Genomic DNA, 27,118 nt, shown 5'->3' on the forward strand with positions numbered 1-27,118 from the left:
GCCATGATCAGATATCATCTATCAGATTAGAATGAAGAAAGATTGGTGATAGATAGCAAGTCGTGGTGAAGATGTGGGGGAACTGGGACTTCCGTGCATTGCTGATGAGGGTGTAAAATGGTACAAGTTTAGGAGACTCTGAAATTTTCTTAAAAAGTTAAATGTGCATCCCCTAAATGATCTAGCCATTCTACTCCTATTTACCCCCAAATTATGAGAGCATATGTCTCATTCAAAAACCTGTACATCAATGTTTATAAATCCTTTATTTTTAATTCTCAAAAACCAGAAATAGGGCCAGGGTTTTAGCTCAGTGATAAAGCATTTGCTTAGGACACCAAAGTCTTCGTTTTAATCACCAGCACAGCGAGAAAAAAAAAAAAAAAACTAGAAACAGCCAGAATATCCATCAACATGTCAGCAGATAAACGAATTATATTTACATAATAGAATACTACTATGTAGGAAAATAATCAACAACAGGAAAGAAATCAGATTCCCTCCCTCTCAAAGGAGCATATACCATATAATACCGTTTATTCAAAATTATAGAGAACACAAACTGATCGCTAGCCACAGGAAGCAGATCAGCAGATCCAGCAGATCTTAGGGATGAGGAAGGAGATGGGGAAGGATTGACGGAAAGGAGGGATTCTGAAGGATGGCAACTAGAAAGTGATGGCAGTGTTTATTATCTCGATTGTGATCATGGCTTCAGAACTGTCTATGCATGTCAACAGTCAAATTATGCACTCCAGCTATGTAAGGTTTATTGAATATTGATTATATTCCAATCAATATTTTAAATATTTAAAAATTTTTTAAATATTTAAACATTTTAATCTTTTTAAAATATGCCTGGAATAAAAGTGGCTAGGAACTTAGCATGGCCCCAGCACAGAGGGAAGACTCCTAGCTAGGGGGAGCAACTGTAGCAGCAACCACTGTGTCTCCTCAGCTAGACCCACGTTTCCATTGTGTGAGATTTGTCCCATTCCACCAGCACCGTTCCAACCAAAGCCACCCGTGACTTTGAAGTTGCTGAACCAAATACACGACTCTCCGACACCGTCCCACTTGACAAATCTTCAACTGACACGTAGACCCTCTGGTTCTGTCCTCCTGAAGTATTTTCTTGACTTGACTCTCAGGATACTTATCTGTTTCTCCTTCCATATTTCAGGGCCTTCCTCTTCCTCCTCCCCCTCCTCCCATTCCTCCTCCTCCTCTTCTTCCTCTTTCTTCTCTTTCTCCTCTCTGTCTCCTTCTTCTTTTCTTCTCCTCTTTCTTCAAGGTGCTGGGGATCCAACCCCAGGCCTCACTCACGCTGGGCAAGCACTTTGCCATGAGCCACCGCCCCAGCCCTCAGCTCACCAGTCTTTGCATGGCCTTCAAGTCCAGTCCTTGAAGTTGTCATCTTTCCTAAACACACTCGATGACCGTGTTCAGCTCAGGGTTCTCCGGTCACCTGCTGCCCAGTCATCCAATTTTACATCCCAACTCAGACCTCTCTCTCAAGCTCTGCAGTGCTTTGTCAAGGTCACCATGTAGACATCCAAGGGACAGCTAAACTTCCCATGCCCAGAGTGACCGTCCAGTCCCTTCCCCACCGTATCAGTGACAGTTCCACCTTGGTTAAGTGAGGCCAAAACCCTTGGAGTTGTCCTTGATTCTTCTCCTCCCACCTCACAATCCATCCATCTGAAAACCCCTGTTGGGTCTAGATTCAAAGTCGATTTGAAATGTGGCTCCTCCTCACTCCTTGCCACTTACACATAAGCCTCATCATTTCCTGCCTAGAGTCCATCACCAACTAACTTGCCTGGATTATCACAATGGCTTCTCAATTGGCATCTCTATTTCTGCCTTTGCCTCCTTAGGATTTGTTCTCAAAATAGGAGCCAAAAAGAGCTCATTAAAATATAAGTCCAATCCCCTCTCCGGTTTCAAACAAAAAAACCCTGCAGTCTTTTCACCTCAGTCAGACGACAAGCCAAGATCCTTAGATCTTGCAAGGTTCTCTACAAACAAACCTCTACCATCCCCCCTTTATCCAAATAACAACACCTCTGATGACTTCCCTTCTGCCACTATGCTCCAGCCATACTGGTATTTTAGCTTCTTGAACATGCCAGGCACTCAGCCTCAGGGCCTTTGCACATGCAGTTCAGGATACTTCCACCCCTCCTCCACACAGCTTTCTCCTTCCCCTCCTTCAGGTTTAAATCAAAAGTTAACTTCTCGGTAAGGCCTTTTCTGACCACACTATCAAAAAATTTAACCTTCTGCCCACTCCAATCCCCAAACTATACACCCTGCTTTCCTATTTTGTTCCTCCCTACCCTTGTCACCAAATGACACACTGTATATTTATTTATCTAACGTATTCTCTCCCCTAAAGGAATTCAAACTCCCTGCAGGCAGACACTTCTGTCTGGAACATTCACTGCTGCGTCCCCAGCACCTAGTACCTGGCATATGGAAGGGGCCCAAGAAACTCACATAAGGGATGGAGAAGGGAAAAGAGAAAATGAAGGAATAAAAAAAATAATATCTGCTGAAGGATTGTAGTAGAAAGCTCTTAAAGACTGCATAACCCTCCTCCAAAGACAACCAAGATTTCCTTATCTCACTCCAACCAGCGAGACCCAGATTTGAGCTCTTGCCCCTTGACCCTGGCTCATTAACCTCCTTAGGCCTCGGTTTCCCAACTGTGAGTGACAGGAAAAGTGGTGAAGTATCTGAAGGAAATTTCCAGCTACACAGATCGCTGACCAGGACAGTCCCGGGAGACAACAGAAACCAATGAGAAAAAAAACAAAAAATGACTATTAGAGAAGGTTCTTGGTGTCCTCTAAATCAGTTTTTCTTAGTAGACGAGAACACAAGGACGTGTTTAACTTACCAGCTTCTAAAGAAATCAGTAGAACTGTGAGACAAACAGTTCTGAGTATCACTTTCATATTCTCCTGGAAAAATGGAAGAATGGAAAAAAAAGACAAAAAACATTACTATTCCAGCAAGTCTCTAAATGCACTGATGCCCCACCTGTGCCTGGCCCCAATCCCACCAACGGATATGTTCCTCCGTCACTGATGTTACCATGTCGGGCTTCTGGTTAGATTTGACAGAACTGGAAGCAAACTTGACAATTTAATATTTAAAAATTTTCCATCATTTTCTCCAGTAGACATTTCTAGTCTTGTATCCCCCTTGTCTTCCCCCCCCCCAGATCTAATCCATATCAAAGTAGACTACAATCAGCTCTCCATATCCACAGGCTCCACCTCTGCAGATCTAAAATACTTAGGGGGAAAAAAGTGCATCTGTACTGAACATTTACAGACTTTGTTATTATTCCCTTAACAATACAGTAGCATATCTCTTTATGTGGCATTTACATTGCATTCAGTGTTATAAGTGATCTAGAGATTTTTTTTGAACATATGGGAGGATGTGCACAGGTCATATGGAAATACTACACCGTTTTATTAAAAAGATGTGAATATATAAGTATGTTGATGGCGGGGAGTGTTCTGGAACCAAGACCTCTTCCCGGTTGCTTCCACTTGTAAAGGTCCATTCCCCACCTGGAATGTATCCCCTGCCAGGACCCACTGGCGAAAGTCTTTCCATACTTCTCCGTCAGTACAAAGGTCATGCCTTGCTTTCATCATGCAAGAGATCAAATTTTTTCTACAATATAACATAATGCAGAACAGCACTGAAAAGACTAATAATATATTAAGACGAGGTTGGTTCTTGTGGTCGGATTTCTTCTTCTCTGAAACTTTTTAAACTTTCCAAAAAATGTATAAATGAGCTTATACAAATGTTTTCACAAAAGTAAAAAAGAAAAAAAAAACCCACAGCCCCTCCACACCAACACAGCATGAGCTACAACAGATTCTGGTCAGCAACTGGGCTACACAATAAACTGAGACTCTGGTTATTTATTATTAATGGCAAAAGACTTTGTCCACTTCCAAGGAGGGAAGTGTAACGCGAGATTAAGTGCTTGCCTAAGATAGCAAGTCAGGAAGGAGAACGCACTCATTGCAGAACAGTCACTAAAATAACACCAAGTGAATTTGAAAGAGAAAAACAAACATTTCCCACTTGCCTACCCTTTTAACCCTCCCAAGCCCAAGATAATGCCTCTTTTTCTCTCTGAATGTTCCTGTTGAACACTCCTGAACAGGGGCCTCATGGTGACGTGCAGAAAGTTCCAGGCTTGTGTCTCCAGCTAGCTTTTGCACAAATCCTCTCAGGGCCCATGAGTACCCCAGACTCCACAGGCTCCCCAAGTGAGACTCATTCCTGTCCCAGCAAAAGTTCCGTCCCCAGGGCTCCCCCCACAGGCACACCACAGCTCCAAACCTACGTGGGTGTGCACCCAAAGGAGACCAAGGATCAGTGAACCTGAGGCTGCCACCACTCCACCCACCCTCGCCCCAGGCCTAACCATTCTGTCTCTGCAGACCACCAAGCCCACCCAGGTCGCTCATGACCACTGCTGGTGGCACAGTAGCTCAAGCCATCTCCAGTCCTCGTCTGGAGTCATTCTGGCAACAGGCTTCAAATCTGTCTTTCTGCCTAGGGACTGACATCTGCCAATCCATCCAGAAAGCCTGCCAACTATCAGCCACCAAATGATCTGTTCAAAACACCTTCCCTGGCTCTCGGGTGTGCCCAGAAGGCCATGCCCCTAGCAAAGCCCAGGGGTGCTTCATGCCAGGCTCTGACTTGGGTCTCCGCACACCCCATACCCCCTGGAAACATGGAGGACTTCAGCTGTGGCCTCGCCAAGCGCGCCAGCCTCTTAGCCTTTGCCACCGCTGTTCCCTCTGTCCCTGTCTTGGCCCCTTCCCACTCCATCAGCCTCCCACACCCCAGAAGGCTACTGGGTCTGAGCTTCTCGTGGGTCCTTCAGTGGACCTGAGCCTGGCTTCCTCCTCTGGGTCACCCCAGCAACTCTTGCCTCTGTCCTGGCTCTCAGCACTTTCCTGCAGTTATCCTGGCAAGGGAAAACCCACGTGGGCAGGAGCCAAGGCCTGTTCATCTCTGCCCGCTCAGCATCTAGCACTGAGCTTGAAACCCCGCCACCCCTAGTAATGTCTCACGGAATGAACAACAAAAACAAACAAAAAACCCATACAAAATAAATAGCCATCCCCTCCATTAAATATCAGGGGAGACCATGTACTTCTTATAGTACCATGTAGTTCTATGCTTTGAAAAAAAAAAATCTGCCTCTTTTTTTTTTTTTTTAAACAGTACTAGGGACTGAACCCTGAACTACAATCCCAGCCCTTTTCATTCATTCATTCATTTTTATTTTGAGGCAGGCCCTTGCTAAATTGCCAAGACTGACCCTGAACATGCAATCCTCCTGCCTTGGCCTCCAAAGTCAGTCATGGGATTATAGACCTGTGCTCGGCTCTGGAGACTAAAGGTGTCTATCTTCTTATTTGCAGCTATAAGTAAGTAAATACACAGGTACAAAATATTTTAAGATGATTCTCCTTGAGACTTAACACAAGCAATCATTGGAATGTTAACTAGAAAGTGTTCTCTTTAAGAAGCTCAATCAAAAGTTACAAAAATCCTGCAAGATTTTCTAAGCATGCAAGACACACCTATTCAGATTCCCGTCACTTTACTCCCGGTACCAGGGTGATGATCCTGAAGTCTGGCTCAAGCCTTGAAAACCAGTCTCAGACTAGTTAAACTGCATTCCTTAAATATCATGTGCTTCTGACACTTTATTCAAGTAAATTGGCCTTATCCCCAATTGGTCTAGATTAATGGTATTACTGCCATATATACTTGAAATTCCATTCAGGCTATGAAATAAGGTAGAAGGTTTTGGAGCCTGGTAGCCTGGCTTTTGACCTTTCTCTGGGACTGTATGGATGTGTGTGTTAAGTCCTCACAGTAGGAACAAAGAGAAGAAAGTTCCAGGAACTGGTAAGTTTCCTGCTTACCAGCTCCGGGCATCACCACCACTCTCATTAGTTGATCAATGACAAAATGAGGGCATTGTGAAATCACGTGAGCACAGCAGCTGGTGGTTCACAGAGGCACAAGATTAGGCTTGTCTGATTATTAGGCAGGCGGAAGATGCCAAAGGGTCTTTAGAGAGAGCGTGTCTAAGGTATAGTTCCAGACTGAGCAGAGACAAACAACCCGATGATCACACGTCCAAGACCAGTGGTGTCCACCCCTGGGCAGTGTGGTCTAGGACGTGAGTCCTTCCTGGACCTCACTCTCCTCACCTGGCACAGGTGGGCACTGAGGCAGGGGACATCAGTCATTCCCTACTCAAACGGTCTGTAAAACAGGGCGCCAGGCTTGACTTCTGCCCCCAAACTGGAATAAAGAAAGAGGTGGGAGTCACCCCCTTCCCCTCACCAGGAGCCGTCCAGAATCCACATCAGTCCCTAGGACCCAGGGGTCAACGGGTCAGCACTGACCTAGAGATGGGCAGTAAAGGTCACGTGACCAAGGGGAGTGAGAGCATCAGAGAGGGACTCATCCAGCTGTGTTCCCAATAAAAGTCAACACAAGCCCCACGTGGTGGAACATGCCTGTCATCTCGGGAGGCTGAGGCAGGAGGATCGAGAGTTCAAAGCCAGCCTCAGCAAAAGAGAGGCGCTTAGCAACTCAGTGAAACCATCCCTCTAAATAAAATACAAAATGGGGCTGGGGATGGGGCTCAGTGGTCGAGTAGCACTGAGTTCAATCCCTGGTAATACCCCCACCCCCCAAAAAATCAACACAAACCCCATGATACCCTCAGACAACACAGAAATTCCAAGGTAGAGCTGACACGGACTGGCTTCCTAGTGCCAGGAGTGGAGAGGCTGTTTAAGCCGGGGATCCCCAAACACAAGGGCACCATGGATAGAAGTTCAGCCTCCATGCCTCAGTGCCCCCAAGTGACAAAGTGAGGCTGGTGACAGTATTTGCCATTGATGGTTGCTATGAGGATGAAATGAGTCGCCACACTGAAAGGGCTCAGATCAAACAGTATCCGCCAAGGTCCCTCTGATGTTAGTTATTCTGAATCGCATGGCCAGTCCGAAGACAAAGGCAGGTGTTGGGGAAATGTTGTTGGTTATCCAGTCATTTCTCTATTTAGTTGCTGCCCCACTGAGCAATTATATCGCGACTATCTTCACGCCTGGGTCCACATGGGATGGTGCCAAGAAGTGCGACCAGAGTGGCCCAAAGTGCCCCAACATGAAGGGTGTGCCGAGGAGCTGGACGGTCATTTGAAGATGGCAGAAAATCACTTCATGATTTTATATCGTGCAGCGGGCTGTGGCTAGGTTTTCTTTTTGGAAATCTTGGCACCCGGATGGAATATAACCTAGTGACAAGAGTGGGGACAGGCTACCATGAAGGTCCAGATGAGAGATGAGAGGGCAGGCCATCCAGCAGGGCAAGATGTGTGCCTGGGGACAAGGGTGGGGATGGCAGGCTGACTGGGGGCCAAGGAGGGCTGCCCAGGTTAGGCGGACAGGCTCAGGGACCCACAGACAGCTCAGAGGAGATCAGAGGGTGTCACTGGTGCTACCCAGGCCCAGATCTCCTGGGACAAGGCCAGCAGTGTCGTCTCTAGCCAAAATCAAAACTTCAAACATAGCCAGGTGTGGTGGCACCCACCTTGATCCCAGTTACTCAGAAGGCTGAGGCAGGAGGAATCCAAGTTCAAGGCCAACCTGGCTAACTCAGTGAGACTCTGCCTCAAAATGAAATTTTTTAATGTCTAGGGATGTAGGTCAGCAATAGAGCACTTGCCTAATCCACATGAGCACCTGAGTCTATCCCCAGTCCTGCAAAAGGAGGAGGAGGAGGAGGAGGAGGAGGAGGAGGAGGAGAGGAAGGAAGGAAGGAAGGAAGGAAGGAAGGAAGGAAGGAAGGAAGGAAGGAAGGAAGGAAGGAAGGAAGGAAGGAAGGAAGGAAGGAAGGAAGGAAGGAAGGAAAGAAGAATAATTTGGGTGTAAAATGAAAGAAAAGTGGAAAATGGACAGGAAGGCCTGGAATGTTCTAGAATTGAGGAGCGCTCTCTTCCCACATTGGGAATCATCATTTTAGAGTTCACAGCTGCAGTGGGGCCTGGGTGACCAGAAAACGTGAGCAGGCAGTGGCTCTCAACTGAGTCACAGACTCCTTCAAATATCTGATAAAATCTTCCTCTTACCTGCCCTGTGCCTTCCCTCCCTGTCTCTCGGGACCACTGTCTTGCTCTTTCTCCTCTGAAATCAACTCTTTTAGCTTCTATGTATGAGTGAGATCATGCAGTGTGTGTCTTCCTGTACCCAGCCGTTTTCACTGAATCCCATGACCTCCAGGCCCACCCAGATGTTAGGACCTCCTAAATATATACAAACACTCAAATGCCAGCTACAGAGTCAAACTGAATCTGACAAACTGAATCTGTCAAACTGAAGCGCCACAGGGCTTCTCCCAAAGAAAAGTGGGCCAAGAACTGGAAGATATGTTTGCTTAGAGCACAAGCCATGTCGGGGTCACCTTGAGCTGAGGAAAAGCAGGGGGATCCCGGGGGGACCCAGCCCTGTTACCTGGGAGAAGGCCTTTTCCTGTGGGAAGTGGTCCGGCTGCTCAGGAGGGAGTCACCATCTTTAGGGGACGTGTCCACCTGGGGAAGAAAGAGGACAGGAGTGAAGTTTGAATCTAGAGGCCTGAGGGACCCACAGCTGCCGCCAGGACCCCAGCAGAGGTGGGAAAGGCTTCTGTGCTGAATGTTTAAAAGGTCTGTGTCCCACAGCCCTGAGGACGGAACCCTTTCAGGAAATGAAGTCACAGGAACACAGAGGGTCTTACAACCCCCAACTATCTTTGATGAGACCCACGCCCTTTGCCAGACATGGATGCAGAAATGACTCACATGTCTCTGGGGTGGGTGTCAGAGCTCACTACCAGGCCTCAGGCCGGGCCTTTTGAGACCAGCACACTCGTTTTCCAAGTCCTTGATCTTCCTTATATCAAGTGTATCGGTAGACCTGCAGCCCATATTGCATGATTTAAAATGACTTCGTAAAAGCCGATTTAGATTGCCCTGCTGTTCCGTCCTATACACCACCTCACCATCATTCCCTTGTGTTTTCTTTTAATATGTTGGAGACTGATATTTTTTTTCATGTCTGAGTCATTTCCTTGGGCCCATAACAAACTTGTGAGGCCACATAGACCTTTTAATATCCATCCTAAAAGCAGCCTGACAAATTCAATGCTAAGCACTTTGCTGAGACCAGATACACTGAATCCCAACCGATTGTTCCTGTTACCCTTCAGAGACGGTAGGTACATCGCATTAAGCCATCAGAACCTCAGGGGCTCAAGAGCGTGAGTCCTACCACAGGGAAGACTCCCTGAAATTCCCGTCCCCAGCCCTCGGACAGAGCCTTCCCATCTCCAGGTGGTGCCCCAGACACCTCTGCAGCTGAGGGTATTATATAAAGTCACAAGGGAATTAAAGATGGGGGGAGAAGAGAAGGCTGACGAGGGATGAATTTATTTGGCAGGTTCAAGAAAACTCGTACAGAGAGGCTGACTCCCCACATCCCAAACCTGCTTCACTTTTCTTCTTCCTTTTGGACCCAGAAACTTCCTTTAAGAATTTTCATACTCACTATCGCCAACTGCTTACCCACTGCTGAGCCGTGCACACCCGCCCTCCGTGTTCATGACTCCTCTGGAATGCACTGCCCAAACCTCCAGCCTTCCCAGTTTCTCCATGCCAAGGACCCTGGGACAGAGCCTTCCCCGTCTCCAGGTGGTGCCCCAGACACCTCTCTGCAGCTGAGGGAATTACACAGAAACTGAGTTTCCATCTAACTGGATGTCCCTGTGCATCTGACGCACTCCCAACCTCCACCCTCTGGATCCTGGGATGAGGTCGACACTCTGCCCTGTCCACTCTCCCATGGTCATCTTCCAGTTTGCTCTGTTCCTTTTCAGCTCTCGTCCTAGCTCTGGTCCTAGCCCTGTCACAGTGCCCTCTAGGATGTCTCCATTCAGTTCTCCTCGTCCAGTCCAGTGGCATCTGGGACTTCCAACCGACTCAAAGTTGATTCTAAGAAGCAAACAAAGATCTGGGAGGAGGGTCCCATCACACTTGCATCTGGTAGGAGCTCAGTAAACACTTATGGAAGAAAGGAAGGAGGGAAGGAAGTAAGCCACCCCACCCACCCGCCATCTTTGTATGGGACACATAGGGATGGAAACTTGGCCTAGAGTCAAGGAAAGCAAGCAAAGAAAATGGGTACCGAGTATGGGTTGGAGAACAGAAATGGCACTGGGGTGGCTGGGGTCTAGAGATAGACCAGAAATCACACAGGAAAAGGTAGAATTCTTCTTAAGGAGTGAGATGAAGGGCTCATGCCCAGATGACTGGCAAAAGAACTGGTGATGAGAACAACTCTGAGGAGAGAGCTGGAGACCAAGAACTGACTCTTCCTTTCGTTCGTTCATTCTTTGACACTTTGATACTGGGGATGGAACTCAGGGGTGCTTTACCACTGAGCGACATCCCCAGTCTTTCTTATTTTTCTTAGTTTGTAAGAGGGTCTCACCGAGTTGCTTCTGACCTCACTCAATTGCTAAGGCTGGCCTCGAATTTTGGATCCACTAGCCTCAGCTTCTTGAGTCACTGGGATTACAGACATGTGCCACCATGCCCGGCTGGAAAACTGTTAATAGGCAAAGAAACACTGGGCAGACAAGACCCCCCTCATTCAGGGGCAACTGATCCATATCGGTCGTAAAAGCGGTTTATGGTAAAATGCAAAATATATCTTCAGAAAACACCATTGATAAATACAAAGTCGCAGATTTAGTCCACTGTGTTATTTTTCAAATTGAATTTACCTCACAAAATAAAATAACCAAGGACAGGAAAGAGATTCAGTCACCCAGTAAATTAATACACCATAATATCCTGCGTACAAGGTCTATGACACAGATGACATGACTGGACCTCTGCACAGCAGCTTTTAGCAAGGTCGGGGGAGGGGGACGCCAAGACACTGATGGCCAGCCCCCTGGGGCCTCAGGTAACCAGAAGCCCACAGCTAGTCACCCTCTACCCCAAGCAGCCTTGTTGGTTCACTAACGTGTACCCCGATTTGTTTGGCAATCACACACAAGAAAGCCAACAGACAAGTCTGGTTCCCATTGTTCTTTGCTGACTATCCCACATCCGGGAACATCAGTGTGTCACACGATGCAGTGGCACATGGTACACACAAAGCTACTGGGCATTAAAGAGAAAATACACATCTGACGCATAAAGCAATTTCCTCCTTGCTATGGTTCCAATATGGTCTGTCCCCTCTGAAACTCATGTTGAAATTTGATGGCCACTGTGGCAATATTGAGGGACGATCCTTTAAAAGATGTTAAGAGATCAATGCTGCTCTCCTAAGACTCGGTTAATTCCCACAGGAGGAAGTGAAGTCCTCTTTCTGGTGGAACTGGATTAGCGGCCCTGAGAGCAGGTTATTATAAAGCGAGGTCCTCCCCCATGTCTTTTCTCCTCTACATGCAGTCTCCTGAATTTCCACTTCTCTGCTGTTACGAGGCATGATAAGGCCCTCACCAGATGCAGCCACCTGATCTTGGACTTCCAGCCTCCAGAACTGTAAGTTAAATAAATTTCTAATGTTTATAAACTACCCAGTCTCAGGGACTCTGTTATAGCAACTTAAAACAGACCAAGATACCACTAGCTTCAGGATGAGAAACTTAAAACATAAAACATGAAAGCATACAACACTAGAAATCAAGTATAAGAATTAAAAATGAAGAACATATTGGGCCTCCCCCAAAACTTCCCTTCCAGGAAGAACTGACTCCATCCAACACTTTCTGTCCCTCTGCAAAAAACTCCTTCCCCAGTGTAGGCACAGAAAAAGTGACAAGTGGGGACAGAGGAGCTGCCACAAGACCCCAAGCCTGTTTCTTTCATGGGCATAGGACCCAGTGTAGGGGGAAGGGGCATTTTTCCCAAGTTTGTGTTGGTGGCCACATTGTATCCGTTAAGCACCTTCTTATTCCTGAGGAACTTCCCATACTCTTGAGGAATTCCTTCCTTATTCCGGAGGAACTCCCCCACATTGTGAGTCTGCCTTCTAGAACAGAAGTCAGGCACCAGTGAGGTGCTACACATCAGACCTACCACCGATGACGTGAAGCCACGTGGAGGGTGATGTCAGACATGCTGAGGGTACACAAAGCATGGACCCCCTGCTGGAAGCCTGGCACAGAGGCACCCAGTGCTCCGTGTCCAAGCACTGGCTGAGCTCATGCTGTATCGAGCTACTTCCTCTCCTTCCTTCTCTCCCTCTCGTGAGGGGCCCTGAGCAGGCACCCAAGTAGACATGCCCGTCTGCACGTCTGAGTCCTTTCTCCACACAGCCCTGCTTAGCCATTCTGCAAATCAGTCCGGTACATTGGCAGTGGAGTTCATGGAGATCACCTGGAAAGAGACCTGTATAGCTCTGGAACGGGAATCCAGGTTGTTTGAGGAGAGAATTTCAGGGGTCACAGCTACTTGAAGCTTGGTCAAGAGGGTTGCTGGTGGGTCCAGATTCCCAGTAAGCACATCTTGCCCTCTTAGACTCCTCACCACGCCAAGGGACATACTTGTTGAGTGGCATAGCAGACCTTCCCAAGTACAGGGCCTACCTCTAATTTAAATCTCAACATAAACCCAGGAAGAGTGAGTAGACAGCAAGAGGTAACTTTCTCCTCCCCAGGATCTGAAGTAGGCAATCCCCAAATATGAAATTTATAAGAAAATCTTAACCATACTTAGTCCACTTTCTGAGACAACAACTGAATATCTGAAACTGAGTAATTCATAATGAACATAAATTTATTTGGCTCATGGTTCAGGAGGCTGAGAAGAAAGAGTAAGAGCATGGTGCCAGCATTTACTAGGGAACTTTGGGCTATGTCATCCCATGGTATAAGGTGGAAAGGCAAGAGGGTAGGAGTGAGCAAGCAAGCAGGAGAGGCTAAATTCATTTCCATCACAAATCCTCTCCTGCAATAGTGAACTCACTTCCCGGATAATGACATTATCATTCCTGAGAGCAGAGCCCTGGGACCTAATCCTTCCCCTTAGACTCCACCTCCCTACACTGTTGCATTGTGCATTAAGTTTCCAACAGGTGAACTTTAGGGACACATTGAAACATAGCACAAACTTTCCACATTGCCATCTCATTCCAGTGTACACTTCTACCTTTCCATAAATACATACTCAGCATCATTTAATACAACCTCTCAGTCCAAACATTAATGGTATGTATAGACTTGGTGTAGTGGAGAAATATCCAGGGAATGAGGTTGCAACTAATTTGGCCATACCTCAGAAGTGACTGAGAGTGAGTCATATTCTTTAGCTTATGAAATGTCATAAGCTACATGTTCTGTTGAAAGTCACTGGAAATGCAAGGGAATGAATTATTGTTCTAAAACTAAATCCATAACTATGACATTCTACTGTTACACCTTTGTTTTGGATTCATATTCAGCAGTCTTCAACATTGGAGACCAAAAACGTTCATTTGAAAGATAGAGCTAAAAGGAACATACAAAGCCACAAACCATCTATCTGTAGATGTTAGAATTTGATACTTACACAAGCCCCTGATTCTTAAACCAGAATCCACATATTGCAAGGAGGATCTACAGACAGCCAGGAATCCAGTCTACTCTCCTGGACATCACTTTTACTTAAAGAGTTCTTGGGAGAGTTATTATTTTTATATTAGAACAAACATGGCTATACTGTAAAGTGGGAAGAAAAAGGCTTTAAAATATGCCCAGGATAAAACAAGAGGCATCAAAAAAATATCCCCCAAGCTGAGCCACTTTGGAGACTAGGTAAAACATATGCTTTTCACTTCTCAGAGTGAGTCCTTGGATGGTAAAATGTAAGTGGTGCTAAGTGGTGCTATGCTAAATCAATGCCCAGTCATCTCTACACCATCCCATAGAAACAGAAGCATCAGGGCCCTTGTCATACCCAGTGGACAAGACAGACAGAGTAACCTAACTCCAACTACCAACAAGTCCACCGCATGACCAGACTCAGAATGGAGAAGGAGGAGGTGGGAATGACCAGGGAAAAGTCTGAGGACCACCATGGTGTGCTCCAAGCATAACGGGACCATTTCCACTCTGGACAGTAGCACACACTGTCATTCACAGACATTCCAAAACTCCAGTTGCACTTTCAATAGGATAGGCACAAGAATCAGTTGTACAAAATCGTGAGCAAACAAAACCACTTCAACAAGAGGGAAAAAAGAACTCATTTGCTATCTCAGAAAGCCCAAGATTCACCCAGATTGGTGATCTTCCTATCAGCAGATGAATCCAAAAGCCTAGTGGATTTGGCTTATTAACCCATACAAATAGAAAAAGGAAAAAAAATTCTATCAAGGATGCATAAAATAAGAAGATAATGTAAAAATTGCCAAAATGGTTTCAGGAGTTGCTAAGAAATCTAATATCAGCTATCACAAGTCTCAGAACCATAAGACTTGCGGTTTCAATGAAGGCACATGGGTTTTAACGGCCAATGGGAAAAATGAGGCACAAGAGACATGGTTTACTGCCACAAGATGCCACAAACAATAATAGGTCAGACCCTTCCAGGCAGGCAAAAACAAGCTCCGATTCTCAAATTGGGATCTGCAGAGTCCCAGAGGACCCAGCATTCTCCACAGCAATGTCCACATTGTTTTCCATTGTATGATTTTTTCATTGAGGGTAAAAGAGACATATAGTGAGACACACACGCCTATGTGTACAATTGCATAAACCAGACAACTGTATGCACCTGGGATACTCCACCAAGACAGACCGCTGCCGCCACCCGCCAGGGTTCCCTCCTGCACCTTCAGAGTCGTCGCCCACGCACGCGGCTCCCACCATTCTGATTTCTATCACCTCTACCTTCCATCCTTTAATAATGACCCTAAGTGCATCCTGGAAGGCTGACTTCTACCCTACTCACCAGTGCCCTGCTTCTTCAGGACCCATGTTTCTTACCACCAAGTCATGCAGGGAAGCATCCATTCCCAACAGGGCAGGCATGACCCCCAGGGGAGCATTTCAGAAACTGTGGGGAAGGGGATACTTTGGGGGATCACAGTGCATTTGGTGAGTGTTGGGGGCCATGGATGCTAGACATCTAGAATAGCACAAGGCAGTCTGCTCACAGAAACCTTGTTTCCAAGTCCCACGTGACCACAGATGTCCCACGGACATTCATGCCCACACTTACAGTCTAGCTCATAAATCAATCCATATTTATATAAAATGTCTACTGTTGTGTTCTAGCATCAAGGATGCATAAAATAAGAAGATAACATAAAAATTGCCCAAGAGTTTTCAGGAGTTGCTAAGAAATCTGATATCAGCTATCACAGAGTCTCAAAACCATGAGACTGGTGATTTCAACTAAGGCTGGTGGGGTCTAACAGCAAAAGGGAAAAATGAGGCACACAAGACATGGTTACTGTCCCAAGATGCCACAAACAATAATGGGTCAGATCTTTCTGGGCAGGCAAAAACAAGCTTTGATTTTCAAGTTGGGACCCGCAGAGTCCCAGACCCCAGATAATGTTGGCATAATTTCCATACCTACTAAATTGTTTAGGAATGCCACTACTGTGAAGTTAAGAAAAGACTGACCTTTGACTACCATTCAGACCTCGACCAAGGTCACCACCTCATCCCTTCCAAGGCCTCTGAGCTGTCCCGTGCTACCACAGGGTGAGTCTGCATAAAGCACTGGGGAACCCCGCTAGTTTCTCGTTAGGCTCCGTCCAAGCATCTGCAGGCTGAAGTACATACTTTTAATGCAAATTACTTTTATTTCTTCTTTACATGTAGGTATGTATCCATTTTTAAAAATTACAGTAGAGGTAAGTTTTGCATATCATTTCGCAATTGTTAATGGGTGTTAAAAATATGTGCACTAAGAGGAGGGTGTTGGGCTCTCAGTGAGGTAAGAGACACTGACGGGAAGTGACAACATCTAACTTTCCACTTAACCCTTGTGCAGGAGGTATTACTCGACTTCTAGGTGTCCAGAAGTTCCTCAATTTGGAAAGCCAGATGAGCAGAGACCAGGCCGGACAGACCCTCCCTGTTAACACACGGCCAAATCATCATTATGGAACTGAGCTTTCCAGGCAGGCCATTTCAAGAGGAGGCCCGACAGACATTACTGCATGTATGCATGTGAATGTAGGACCAATGTGATTCTACAGTATGTACACTCAGAAAAATGAGAAATTATATCCATCTATGTATGATACATCAAAGCATATAAGTGCATTCTGCTGTCATGTATAATTAAAACAAATTTTTAAAATAAATAAAGACACTATGTGTTTAAAAAAAAAAAAAAAGATGGCCTGAAATTTGCTCTTCTTGCCTCTTTAATGAAGATCTTCAAGAAAAAGTTTCTACTTGACTTTGTATCAAGAATGTTTTTATTTCTCCCAAACATTTTCCGTTTATCTTGAAAACAAGGACAGCTGAGACCTTCCAAATTCCTGGAAGAAAGCGTATTTACCTCCTCAATCTTTTCTACATATGAGAAGAACCTGCAGGGTTTTCAAAATACCAGTGCCTAATGCAGCCTGATGCAGATCCTGCTTGGCTTCCAATCCTGCATGTCGAGGAGTGTCTCTGGCAATACTGAGGTAGGAACATGCAGAACTGAGACACAGACTTACCTTGGCAGCCCCGCTTGGAATACTTTACATGCAACTAAGTCAGCAAGGTGTGCATGTGACATTTCTAGCCTGATTTCAGGCTCCACTTCATCTCCACTCTTGTTTTTCTTTCATCCTATTTTTAATCTGAGGCATCTTGTAAATCCTTCCTAAAACAGGTGGAGATGGAAAAGTGTCCCCATTACTCTGCCACCTGTGTGCCTAGGGTGGAATATGCATGAAGAGGAGACAGCACAGAATTCAAAGGTATGCCGGTGAGCAGAGATCTTGAAGAAGCCCAGCCCCTTTCAACACTCAATGAGATCACTTGGTGCCAGGGTCCCACTGCATGCTCCCAGGTGCTGGGTGTGCCCAGGAGACCGCCGCAGCATGTTCTGTGGTCATGACAGGCACTCAGAGAACAAAACTGCTGGTGCTGCAGATCCTCATGCCACTCCACCAGCCCACCTGATCACCACAAAGAGGAAAACGCAAACCAAGCACCAGCTCTGTGGGGCTGGGTCCCAGCCAGTGAGACAAAGGTGCCCCTGATGACTTCTCCCCTTTGAAGTGGGGCAAGTTCGTAATGGACCCTGGTGTTGCTTAAGATGATAAGGACCTCTACGACTCCCCATCCCTGGTGCTATGTAGTTTCCCTGCAGTGGTAAGTGCTTCCCCTTTGTCAAATGAGATCCTCCCTCTAGAGTCTTGGTTGCAGGTGACAGACACATATCTACCTCCTACAGATATTTTCCAATGGCGTGTTTTCACCTGTCCTAGTCCACACACACAAGCAAACCATGGGATACATCTTGGCACCATTTTTGTTCCTTAGGGAACCACAGAGCTCTCTCTGCGATCACCTCCTCACCCTCTGGCTGGAGATGCTGAATAGTGTCCCCTGCATAGCCCAGGTACCCACACTCTGGGTAGAGAAGAAGATTTCAAAGAACCCCTTTCTGAAGAGAGACTCTGGATGTCCTATTAGTTGCCAGGAGGACATACATCCACCAGAGGACAGGAATTTTCATTTATTCTTTTCCTTGTTTTAGTCCCAGAACTTGCTACAGTGCCTGACATAAGGAGGCATTCTATAGACATTTGTTGGATGTGAACTGGTGTTTTTCCAGTGGTGAAGAATTTGCTCAAAGGTGTTACACGTTTCAGAACCCTAAAGAACATCTTGATGCCATATTACGATACACAGGGCACAGAGAAGCCCATTAGAAATGATTAGTTTGGTCCTGCCCTGCCAAGGTCACATCCGAATTCAGGTCAAACATCCTCTCTCGAACTGCACGGCAACCTAGGAAGCAGTGACCATGGGGAGTGTTCCCTTCCAGTGAAGCAGAATGACAGCTCAAAGAGACTAAGTCAGGGTCCACCTCCCTTCCCCATCAAATCCACCCCAAAGGCACGATGTTTCTGCTTAGCCCAAAAGTTGGCACAGGGTCTGAAGACAGAATGATGTAAGTGGCATATTAAATAGGATACTAAGAAGTTAGAGTGACTGAAAAGAGATGTCAATAGCTACTTAGTACATTCGGTGGGAAGAGAGAACAAATGCCCCCAGCACCACCCTGACTTTCCTTAACTCATAGTCACAGAGTCCCATTTTACACAGAAGCCCAGTACTAAGCCAGTTCCCAGACATCACATTTCAATGATGGATGAACCTCAGCTCCCCTTTTCTCTCTACCACCAGTGGTCCAGTGCACGCGATCCCTTCTTAGTTGCTAGGATGTGGAGATAAAACCACAGGAATGCGCCATCTGATGAGCACCCCAGGCCCCCAGGAAAACACTGAGACACGTCCATGCCACGAGTTCACGTTCCTCCTCAGTAGCCTCTCTCCCTCCTGGCAGTGCAGAGGAGAAAGCCCTGGCAGGCAGGGACTGCTAGGGGCCCACAGAGGGTAATACAGAAGACACAGGAGTTTGAAGACCACAGATGGTAGGCTCCTTCGGGATGCCAGAGCCCCAACAAGTTAATCACCTTTCTAAGCTTCTGCTCTCTCCACTGTAAAACAAGGATGATCGTGCAACCTTCTCTACAAAACTCCTGGGAGGATAAAAGGACAGTCATATAAAGGCCATATACACTCTGAAGTGCTGGGCACACTTGTCATAAACAATGAGTGTCTGCTTACCGTCTACTTCTTCCTAGCTACCTTGCCCAGGATCATCTTTTATCTGGGGAGGACAAGTTGCCCCACCCGGTGCCTTTAGAGCATTCACCCCTTATCTTGCTCACTGACTGACGTCTGATCCTAAACCCCTCCTCCCTCCAACACCAGTTGAACTTGACCAGATCACAACACCTGGAAGCAATTTACCAATCCCCACCTAAAACAAACTTCAAGAAGGATCCGTGGGTTCCCAAAAGCATTCGAATTTACTCCTGCTTCACACAGGAAACACGCACACACACACACACAACCATCATCACCTTCTTACACAACAGACTTTCACAACCAAGGTAAGAACACCAGCACCCCGATCTGCCCCCAGGGCTCTCCTGGGCTCTCCTACCTGGGCCTGCCGCCGTGCCTGGTGCTGGGATCGCAGTCGTGGATGGGATCGGGCCGAGCCCAGCTAAATCAGAGCCCTGGGAGCCGCGCGAGGGGTGCTCCGGGGCGCGGGCGCCTGGCGGTCACATTCCTGCCGCTCGCGGGGGGCGCACGGGGCAGGCCGGCGCCTCCACCGCCCCAGCCCGGCCGCGCTCCGGCTCCTCCCGGCCGCTGCTGCGAGTGGGCTCCGGGCGCTGGGCGAGAGCTCCGCCCGTCCCGGCCTGGAACCGCGGGCGCGGCTCCAACTCCAGCCCAGCGGTCGCGGGGGCGTGGAGCGGGCGGAGACTTCTCGGTCGCCACCCGGGCGGCTTCCAGTCTTGGGGAGCAGCCGCGGCTGGACAGCCCTTTCCGCACGTTCCCCTGCCCCGGGACTCCCCGGTGGTCCCCGCGCCCCTGCCGGGGTTCCGCGGGTGCCAGGGCCTTGGAGAGCTGCGGCGCACTCCCAAACCTCCGCCCTGCTCCTGGATGGCCACGGGCAGGGGGACCCACAGAATTAAAGTTGACAACTTACCTAGCCATCGCGACCACACTCTGCCACCAGTGAGAAGTGAGCTAGCGACTGGCTGAGCCCCAGGCCAACGCTCAGTTTCGGCGCTCGCTCCGAGTGGCTTCGGAGTCTGGAACCTGGTCAGGTTTCTGGGACTGGTTTTGTGAACTTGGGAGTAGTCACCGCATTTTTGGATCGCGGTTGCCTTTTCTGTGAAAAGGGATCCTAACAGCCCCCATCTTGTGGAGTGGTTGGAGAGATAAAACGGGCTAATACCTAGAAAGCAGTGCCAGGCACAAAATCGAAAATGCGCAAGCGTCATCTGCTGGCTTTATGGTTATTGTTAGGAACGCTATAATCTAGCTCTGATCTAGATGCCAGAATGAATACTCTTCTAAACTTCTCACTCCCACCAGCTCACTTTGCAAATGAGAATTCACACCGAGAAAACGGCAAGGAGCCTTTCAGGACTGCGTGGGGGAGGGGAGCTCCCTTGGGGAGCTGGGACAGTGCCTACCCCATCAGCGGGGGAGCTTGAAACCTGCTCAACTTCCATTCTGCTTGCCTCCAGCAAGTGTCTGGACCCTCCAGCTTCTCTCCAGGTCTTTCGGGTCTTAATGGACCACTCTCCCCTGAGACTGTTCAGTAAATGATTCCTTCCTTCCTTCCATACACACCACCCTTTCCTGCCTCTTTTCCAAACAGAACAGGTTCTTGTTTCCCTAGGTCATCTCTTGAAATACTCCTTCAGGAACCCAAGAATTGGACATAAGGAAACTTGCAGCCATAATTCATCATGAAAGCTGGCATGATGCCAATTGCTCATTTCTTTTTCTATTCCCATAAGTTTAGATGACTCCTTTTTCTGAAAAAAAAAAAAAGCAGGCTAAAATCTGGTAGTGACATAGTATTATGAAAATCCACTAATAATCCCATTCCTCGGTATTCATCTAAATAGAGATGGTTTTCACATACTTCAGTGCACTCAGACCAAGCAGATCTGATACCTTCACGCCTACATCAGTCATGTCAGAATTTCTGGGGCTGAGGTCTTAAGTGTCGGTGTTTTCAAAGCTTCCTGGTGATTCCATTATGCTGTCAGGGTTCCTTTCAGCTCCCACAGTGATTCCGGTACACTGAACAGTCCATCTTGATTGGCACGTCTACAGGCATGGTCACATGGTTCAATCAATGAAAACTCAAGTAGGTAGGCCTGGGTTGACGCCGCAAACCAACCCAGAAGCCCTAGGTTGGTAAACATGAACTTGCCTTTCCATTTATGTAGTGAAAGGCTTTTTATAAAGTTTATCAGTTTACAAGTAGAAAGTGAAATTAATTCGTGTAATAATCTAAAAATAAAAAGTTACATTTCTGCCAGGTGCGGTGATGCCCTCCTGCAGTCCTGGCAACTCAGGAGACTGAGGCAGAAGGATCGCAAGTGCAAGGCTAGCCTCAGCAATTCAGTGAGGCTTTAAGTAACTTAGTGAGACCGTGTCTCAAAAGATAAAAAGGCTAGGGATATGGCTCAGTAGCTGAGCACCCCCTTGGTTCAATCCCCAGTCCCCAAGGACAAAAAAAAAAAAAAGCACTAAAAATAAAAATTATGCTTTTTATTTGTTTTAAGCTAGGATCTTGCTGTGTTGCCCAGGCTACCACTGAACTCCTGGGCTCTAGGAACAAGTGTTCCTCCTACCTCAGCCTCTCCAGTATCTGGGATGACAGGCACAGGCCATTGCACCTGGATTTCCTGTTTATCAGGGTTGACCCCTCCCTTCCCCAAATATCCTGCTAGACATTCAGGCCTCCATACCCAGGTGGGACTCCTCGGTACCCACTCCAGTGACAGGATTTGAAGACGTCCCTTTCTCACCTCATAATGTCTGGGATCTTGAAGCCACCTCCTCCTTCACAGAGCCACAGCAGGCCCTGTCCCTGTCCTTCCCTTTGTTTCCTTTCCCAGACACCTGGTACAGGCACACGCCTCACTCCACCTCTGACCTGGAGTCACGCGGAAGGGGGCACCATCACCCCAGTCTCACTCTCTGCCGTGTTCTCAGCTCCACACATTGTTCTGACACCTCGAAATGCCACCTTCCTTAAGAGAGACCTCATCCCCTGAGGATTTCCAGCCCCTCTCCCACCTGTCAGGCTGTGGGTCCTGAGCACCTCTGTGGGAGGAGTCTCTAGCAATACACCTGAAACAAAATCACACTGCCCAGTGCCACAGGATCTGATGCCCGGCAGCAGAGCGACCTGGGCCTAGGGGCAGGCTGCCCCACCAAGTCCAGGGCATCCCAGAGTGAAATAGCCAAGAGCCACCAAACCCTCCAAGGGGGGTTATGAAGGGCCCAGAGGATCAACCTCTGGAAGAATTCTTGCAATGGAGACAGTCAGGACAAACATGATCTTAGCTGAAGTTTATAAGACCGCAGGGTACTCTACACCCTACAGACCAAGACGACCCCTTAATCACCTCTATCTCCCTCATCCTCCCCACCCTCAAAGATAGGAGGGGAAAGAATTCTGAACAGAGTGTGTCATTACCCCCAAAGACACTGAGCAGAAATGAAACGACTCTGAATCAATGAGATTTTTTGTTTCTGCCACCAGATGGAAATGGGAGATCATAAGCAAAGTGGACTTCAGTTGCAGATAAATAAAGAAAATTACATCACACAGGGCCTCTAAGATTCTTAACTTGCTGCACCTATTTTTGGTATTTGGGGAGCTACCAGTAATCTCTCACAGAACCACAATGCAGATCTAAAACCGCTGTCCCAGATGGATTTCCTTCTACAGCCCAGTTTTTCTGCTTCTCTCACAGTTTCCATCCACTGACCTCCAAACCACTACTTTCTCACCGACATCTGCCGTGACCTCCTCTCCCTACAACTTCTCAGTCTAATCAGTTCTTAGTGGGTTTCTACAATCATCTTTCTAATCATCATCCAAATTCCTCTGATTTTTAAGCCCTCCACCAAACAGAAAGCCACAAGTGGAACAGAGATGAGAGCAGATCAGAACGTGTGACATATGCCATGAGACCGTCGAGACCATGGGCCGTTTCTTAACCTCCTTTACAGGAGGAGGAAGAAAGATGGCAGGGACAGACAGACCAGCTTTTTTGTTCTACTTCAGCTTTAATCTTGCTCAATTAAGGCCAGTGACTAAAAAAGGGGTTTTGCACCCATTTTGCATCCCCTATTAACACAGAAACAACACAGAGGCCGGTAGACTTGGTAAATTCTTCTACATCTAGCAGAACCAGATTGTGGCCTCCCTATCTCTTATGCCAGCTGTCTCCTATTTGGTGATTGCTGTAACGTATAAAACTTAAAGCACCAATAACAGAACCGTCAATTGCTACCCCAAATAGCCCTTATCAGCTTTTCCCGTGCTATCCAAGATAGCTATTGAAACTTTTTTGCTTGGACATATTCCAGATCTCTAATAAGAGCATGACTCTCCTTAAATCCATTAAATTTTTATTTTGAGACAGGGTCTCACTAGATTGTTTACAGCCTCACTAAGTTGCTGAGACTGGCTTCGAAACTATGATTCTCCTGCCTTGGCCGCTGGTATTATAAACATGCACCACCAAACCCAGCAAATCCATTTAAATTTAATATTCCTTTCCTTGTAATTCTAGATAGTCTTACCATCTTTGGGCCTCTGCAATTTTCTGTAGGTGGTCTCCATGTTTTATCACGAGCACCTTCCCAAATCTAGACCTTCATATTGAAGCCTCTCAACTCTTTGATCCTTTCTGAATATAATTGTGCATTTATTTTCTCTGAATGATTTTCCTTTAATATGATCACTATAGTAAATTAAGGACAATTTCTGCTGAATTTAGAGATGCCATATTTAGTTGTTCTTCCTTCAATTTAGAAGACAAGTCTAATTTTCCTCCCTTGAGCCTGGGCTAGTTTTAGTGATTTGATTAACCAATTGCAACCAATAGAAGGAGATGAAATGAACTTTCTGGCACTTTTGAACCCAACCATAAAAATTTCTCAGGTCCTTCCTGGGCCTCTTGAAATACTCACCCTCAGTCTCCAGAGTCGCCAGGTAAAAATTATTATCCTTAGACTGCCAAACTATTAGAAAGCCCAAGTTACAAGGAGGGCATGTGCAGGTGCTCCAGTGTACAGCCCCAGTTGTCAGCAGGAATCAACTGTAACCATGGGAGTGCACCATCTTGGATGTCAGGCCAATCAACCCCAGCCTGCAGGTATCTGATTACATCCACCTGAGAGGCCCCAAATGCAAACCATGCCACTGAGCTTCATCAGCCCACAAAATCATGAGAGAAAATAATACACTATGTGGTCTAGAGCAGAGGCTGGCATGACCCTTGGCAGACGCCAAGGCCTCTTAGTCTTGAGTCCTCCTGGGTGACCACAGTGGAAGCCCATAATCTCAATGACTCAGGATCCAGATTGGACCAGATTTGGGGCAAGAGACCCAAACAGACCTCTGAGTGGGCTCTCAGGAAGGAGCTAAAAGGATTCCATCTCTTGTTCCTCTAGATCTATGCCAGCCAATTCATGTAACCTCTAGAGACATGTAGCTATTTAAATGATTTTAAATTAAATAAAATTAAAAATTCAGTTCCTCAGTGGTCCCGGCCATATTGAAATATTCAAGAGCTCAGCAGTCACATTGCTAGTGGCTACCATATTGGACAGAGCAGACAAAGGACATGCCATTGCTGCAAAACATTTTGTTGGATGTTGCTGCTTAAAGCCTGACAATTCAGGGCCTAGAACAAAGATCCTTCTCTGAAAAGACAGTCTTCATCCAAAACCAACAATCTGTTTATTTTAAATCTCTACCGGAACAAGAATCTTCATCACTCCCTTCCTCCTGCCTTTCAATCAACCATGTCAGCATCCCATTCCTTTTCCATTGCTCATCTAAATCCTATCTGCTCACACAATCCCTCTACATTTTAGGTACATTGTATGTTCTTACAATTACTTTCTATTAATTAATATGATTTTTGTAAATTTATTAATATATTATTTTATATAAAATAAAAAATTTATTTGTCAGTAAAAATAAATGCAAAGTCTTCAGAGAGAGGAACCTCTATATTTGCAGAGGATGGAGAATCTGTCTATCTCCTGTCCCTAGATGCTCAGGCACAACTAGGTAAAGAGCCAGCAGGTTAGAAGTAGTCAATTTACCAGATAAAGAGGAAAGTGTAAAGCATTTTTTTTATTATTATAAATGTTACCCCAAATGTCCTCACAGTGATTTTTAATAGGGGCAACACTGTGGTTGCCAGCCACAGGGTCAGGAAATCTGCAAAAGAACACTTATTACCCTTCAATTAAAAATAACAGACCACAAGTGGAAGATATAATTAGATCGGCAAATAAAATTCTAAAATCTTACAGTGCTCTACGTTTTTGCCATTCCTTTTTGTTTATTTTTTAAGAAAAAAAATTCATTTATGGTGCCTTGCCCTTTGGCATATTGCCTATGTGTTTGTCAGATCACTTGATGATTTTTCAACTAATTCTGGGCATGAAAGTAATGGCACAAAGAAGCAGTGTCTAAGAGAGCAGGTGCATACTCAGGACCTCAGCTTCCTAAGAGCACCAAGAACCAGGCCCAGCATGGGAAGGCCTGAATGAGAAGAGAGCTACAAGTCTCCTAGAATGAGAGTGTTTTGCTATGCTAAGTAAAAGTAGGAAATTTCAGGATAAAAATGGCAACCAAGAAGGTATGGAGTGCATTTTTTGCTTTCTTAATCGTGCGTGTGGAATTAGTACTGGAGGTGTCTGGAAAAATCTGTAAAAGCCAGTTATTTGAGAAAGACTCTGAAACAGACTCCACAGAGTGAGCAACCTAAGCCAGGGGGTGAACAGGAAATAGAGGACACCAACAAGGATAGGGCCAAGCCCACTGTGGGCACAGAGGCAGAAGAGTCTTGGCCATCGCCAGCACCTCATGCCACAGTTCTTGCAAATCTTTGACAGATTTACTCTACGTTTCTCAAACTTGATGTCCATGTAGAAGAGTATGCATACACACCCAGAACCCGTTCAGGCACACAGTTTTTTTGCTTTTTTGTGTTTTTTTTTTTAATTTCAGTTCCTCAGTGTCCATTGTCCCTCTATAGATGTACAACTGATTTTGTATATTGTTCTTGTAACCTGAAAAAGTCACTTATTAGTTCTGATAACAATTTTATAGATTCTATGGAATTTTCTACATAGAGCACCATGTTGCTTGCAAATAAAGAGAGTTTTCTTATATTTCTTTTTCTTGGATTTTTTTTTCATGAACTCAATCCTTTAGAACAGTGTTGAAAAGAAGTGAGGAAGTGGCCACTTGCGTTGTCCCTGATCATAGAAGAACAACATCCATTGAGTGTAATATTTACTGTAGGACTTTCTTAGACACCCTCTATCTGTTGGAAAATACTTCTTTCTCTTCTTAATTGGCTGAGAGTTTGCATCAAGAATAGGATGTAGGATTTTGTCAAATGCTTTTTCTGCATTTATTATTATATGGTATCTTTTTTGTTTTAATAATATGGTGAATTATAATTATTAATTTTCTGATACTAAGCCAATCTTGCAATTGGGGCGAAAAGCCTACTTTGCCATGATACATTTGCCTTTTTATGTATTATTGGATTTTATTTGTTAGTATTTTGTTTAGAATTTTCATGTCCATTTGCAGAGTTGCAATATCAGTTCTACCCAAACTTTTCTAATAAAATCTTCTCAATTCATGAGTTTTCCCAAACTCTGTGAGGTAGCAGTATCCCTAGATATTCAAAACGACACAAGACACTAAAAGCAAAGTCTAGACCAATAGTCCTGATTTAGGAATATTGTTCATGTTTATAAAACACAAAAACATAACCCAGAATTCGTCCATGGTATCCAAGATCAGGCTTTTTGAGGAAGGATGAATGATGGCAGGTTAGAACAGCCTGAGGGCAGTTGGGTCCTAGAGACAGACCCTTTAGGAAGGGAAAGGAAAGAAGAGTTGTGAAGGAAGAAAGAAGAAAGGAAAAAACAGTAGGAGAAAGGAAGGGAGGGAGACAGTTGAAGGCCAAAAAACTCATGATTATTCTCTTAGTTTATTCAAAAACTAAGATACTGGGCTGGGGTTGTGGCTCAGCAATAGAGTGATTGCTGGGTTTGATCCTCCGCACCACATAAAAATAAATAAGTGAAATGAAGATATTTAAAAAAAACAATTAAGATTCTGTTTTTTGAATCTTCCTTCTAAAACTCAAGATTTTTGAAGGAAGAATCAATCATT

At 45.9% G+C, this 27,118-nt stretch overlaps 1 protein-coding gene across 11 annotated transcripts in view; it reads right to left on the minus strand.

The window, feature by feature from the left end:
• Window positions 1-27,118, minus strand: part of Il1r1 (interleukin 1 receptor type 1) — a 73,709-nt gene that overhangs the window by 22,142 nt on the left and 24,449 nt on the right. For 2 of the 11 annotated variants that reach the window (XM_078028749.1, XM_078028748.1), the window contains exons 3-5: window positions 8,592-8,668; window positions 6,279-6,372; window positions 2,906-2,969 (exon numbers count right to left, since the gene is read on the minus strand). In XM_078028749.1, the coding sequence (XP_077884875.1) occupies window positions 2,906-2,969; window positions 6,279-6,317 (103 nt within the window). In that variant the 5' untranslated portion in view covers window positions 6,318-6,372; window positions 8,592-8,668. Of the gene's footprint in view, window positions 1-2,905; window positions 2,970-6,278; window positions 6,373-8,591; window positions 8,669-19,303; window positions 19,575-19,852; window positions 20,172-27,118 lie in introns of those variants that run through there. The other 9 variants (XM_078028753.1, XM_078028754.1, XM_078028750.1 and 6 more) reach the window with 8 other exon arrangements.

Source organism: Ictidomys tridecemlineatus, chromosome 12 (genome assembly GCF_052094955.1).
Source record: "Ictidomys tridecemlineatus isolate mIctTri1 chromosome 12, mIctTri1.hap1, whole genome shotgun sequence".
Lineage (NCBI taxonomy): Eukaryota > Metazoa > Chordata > Mammalia > Rodentia > Sciuridae > Ictidomys > Ictidomys tridecemlineatus.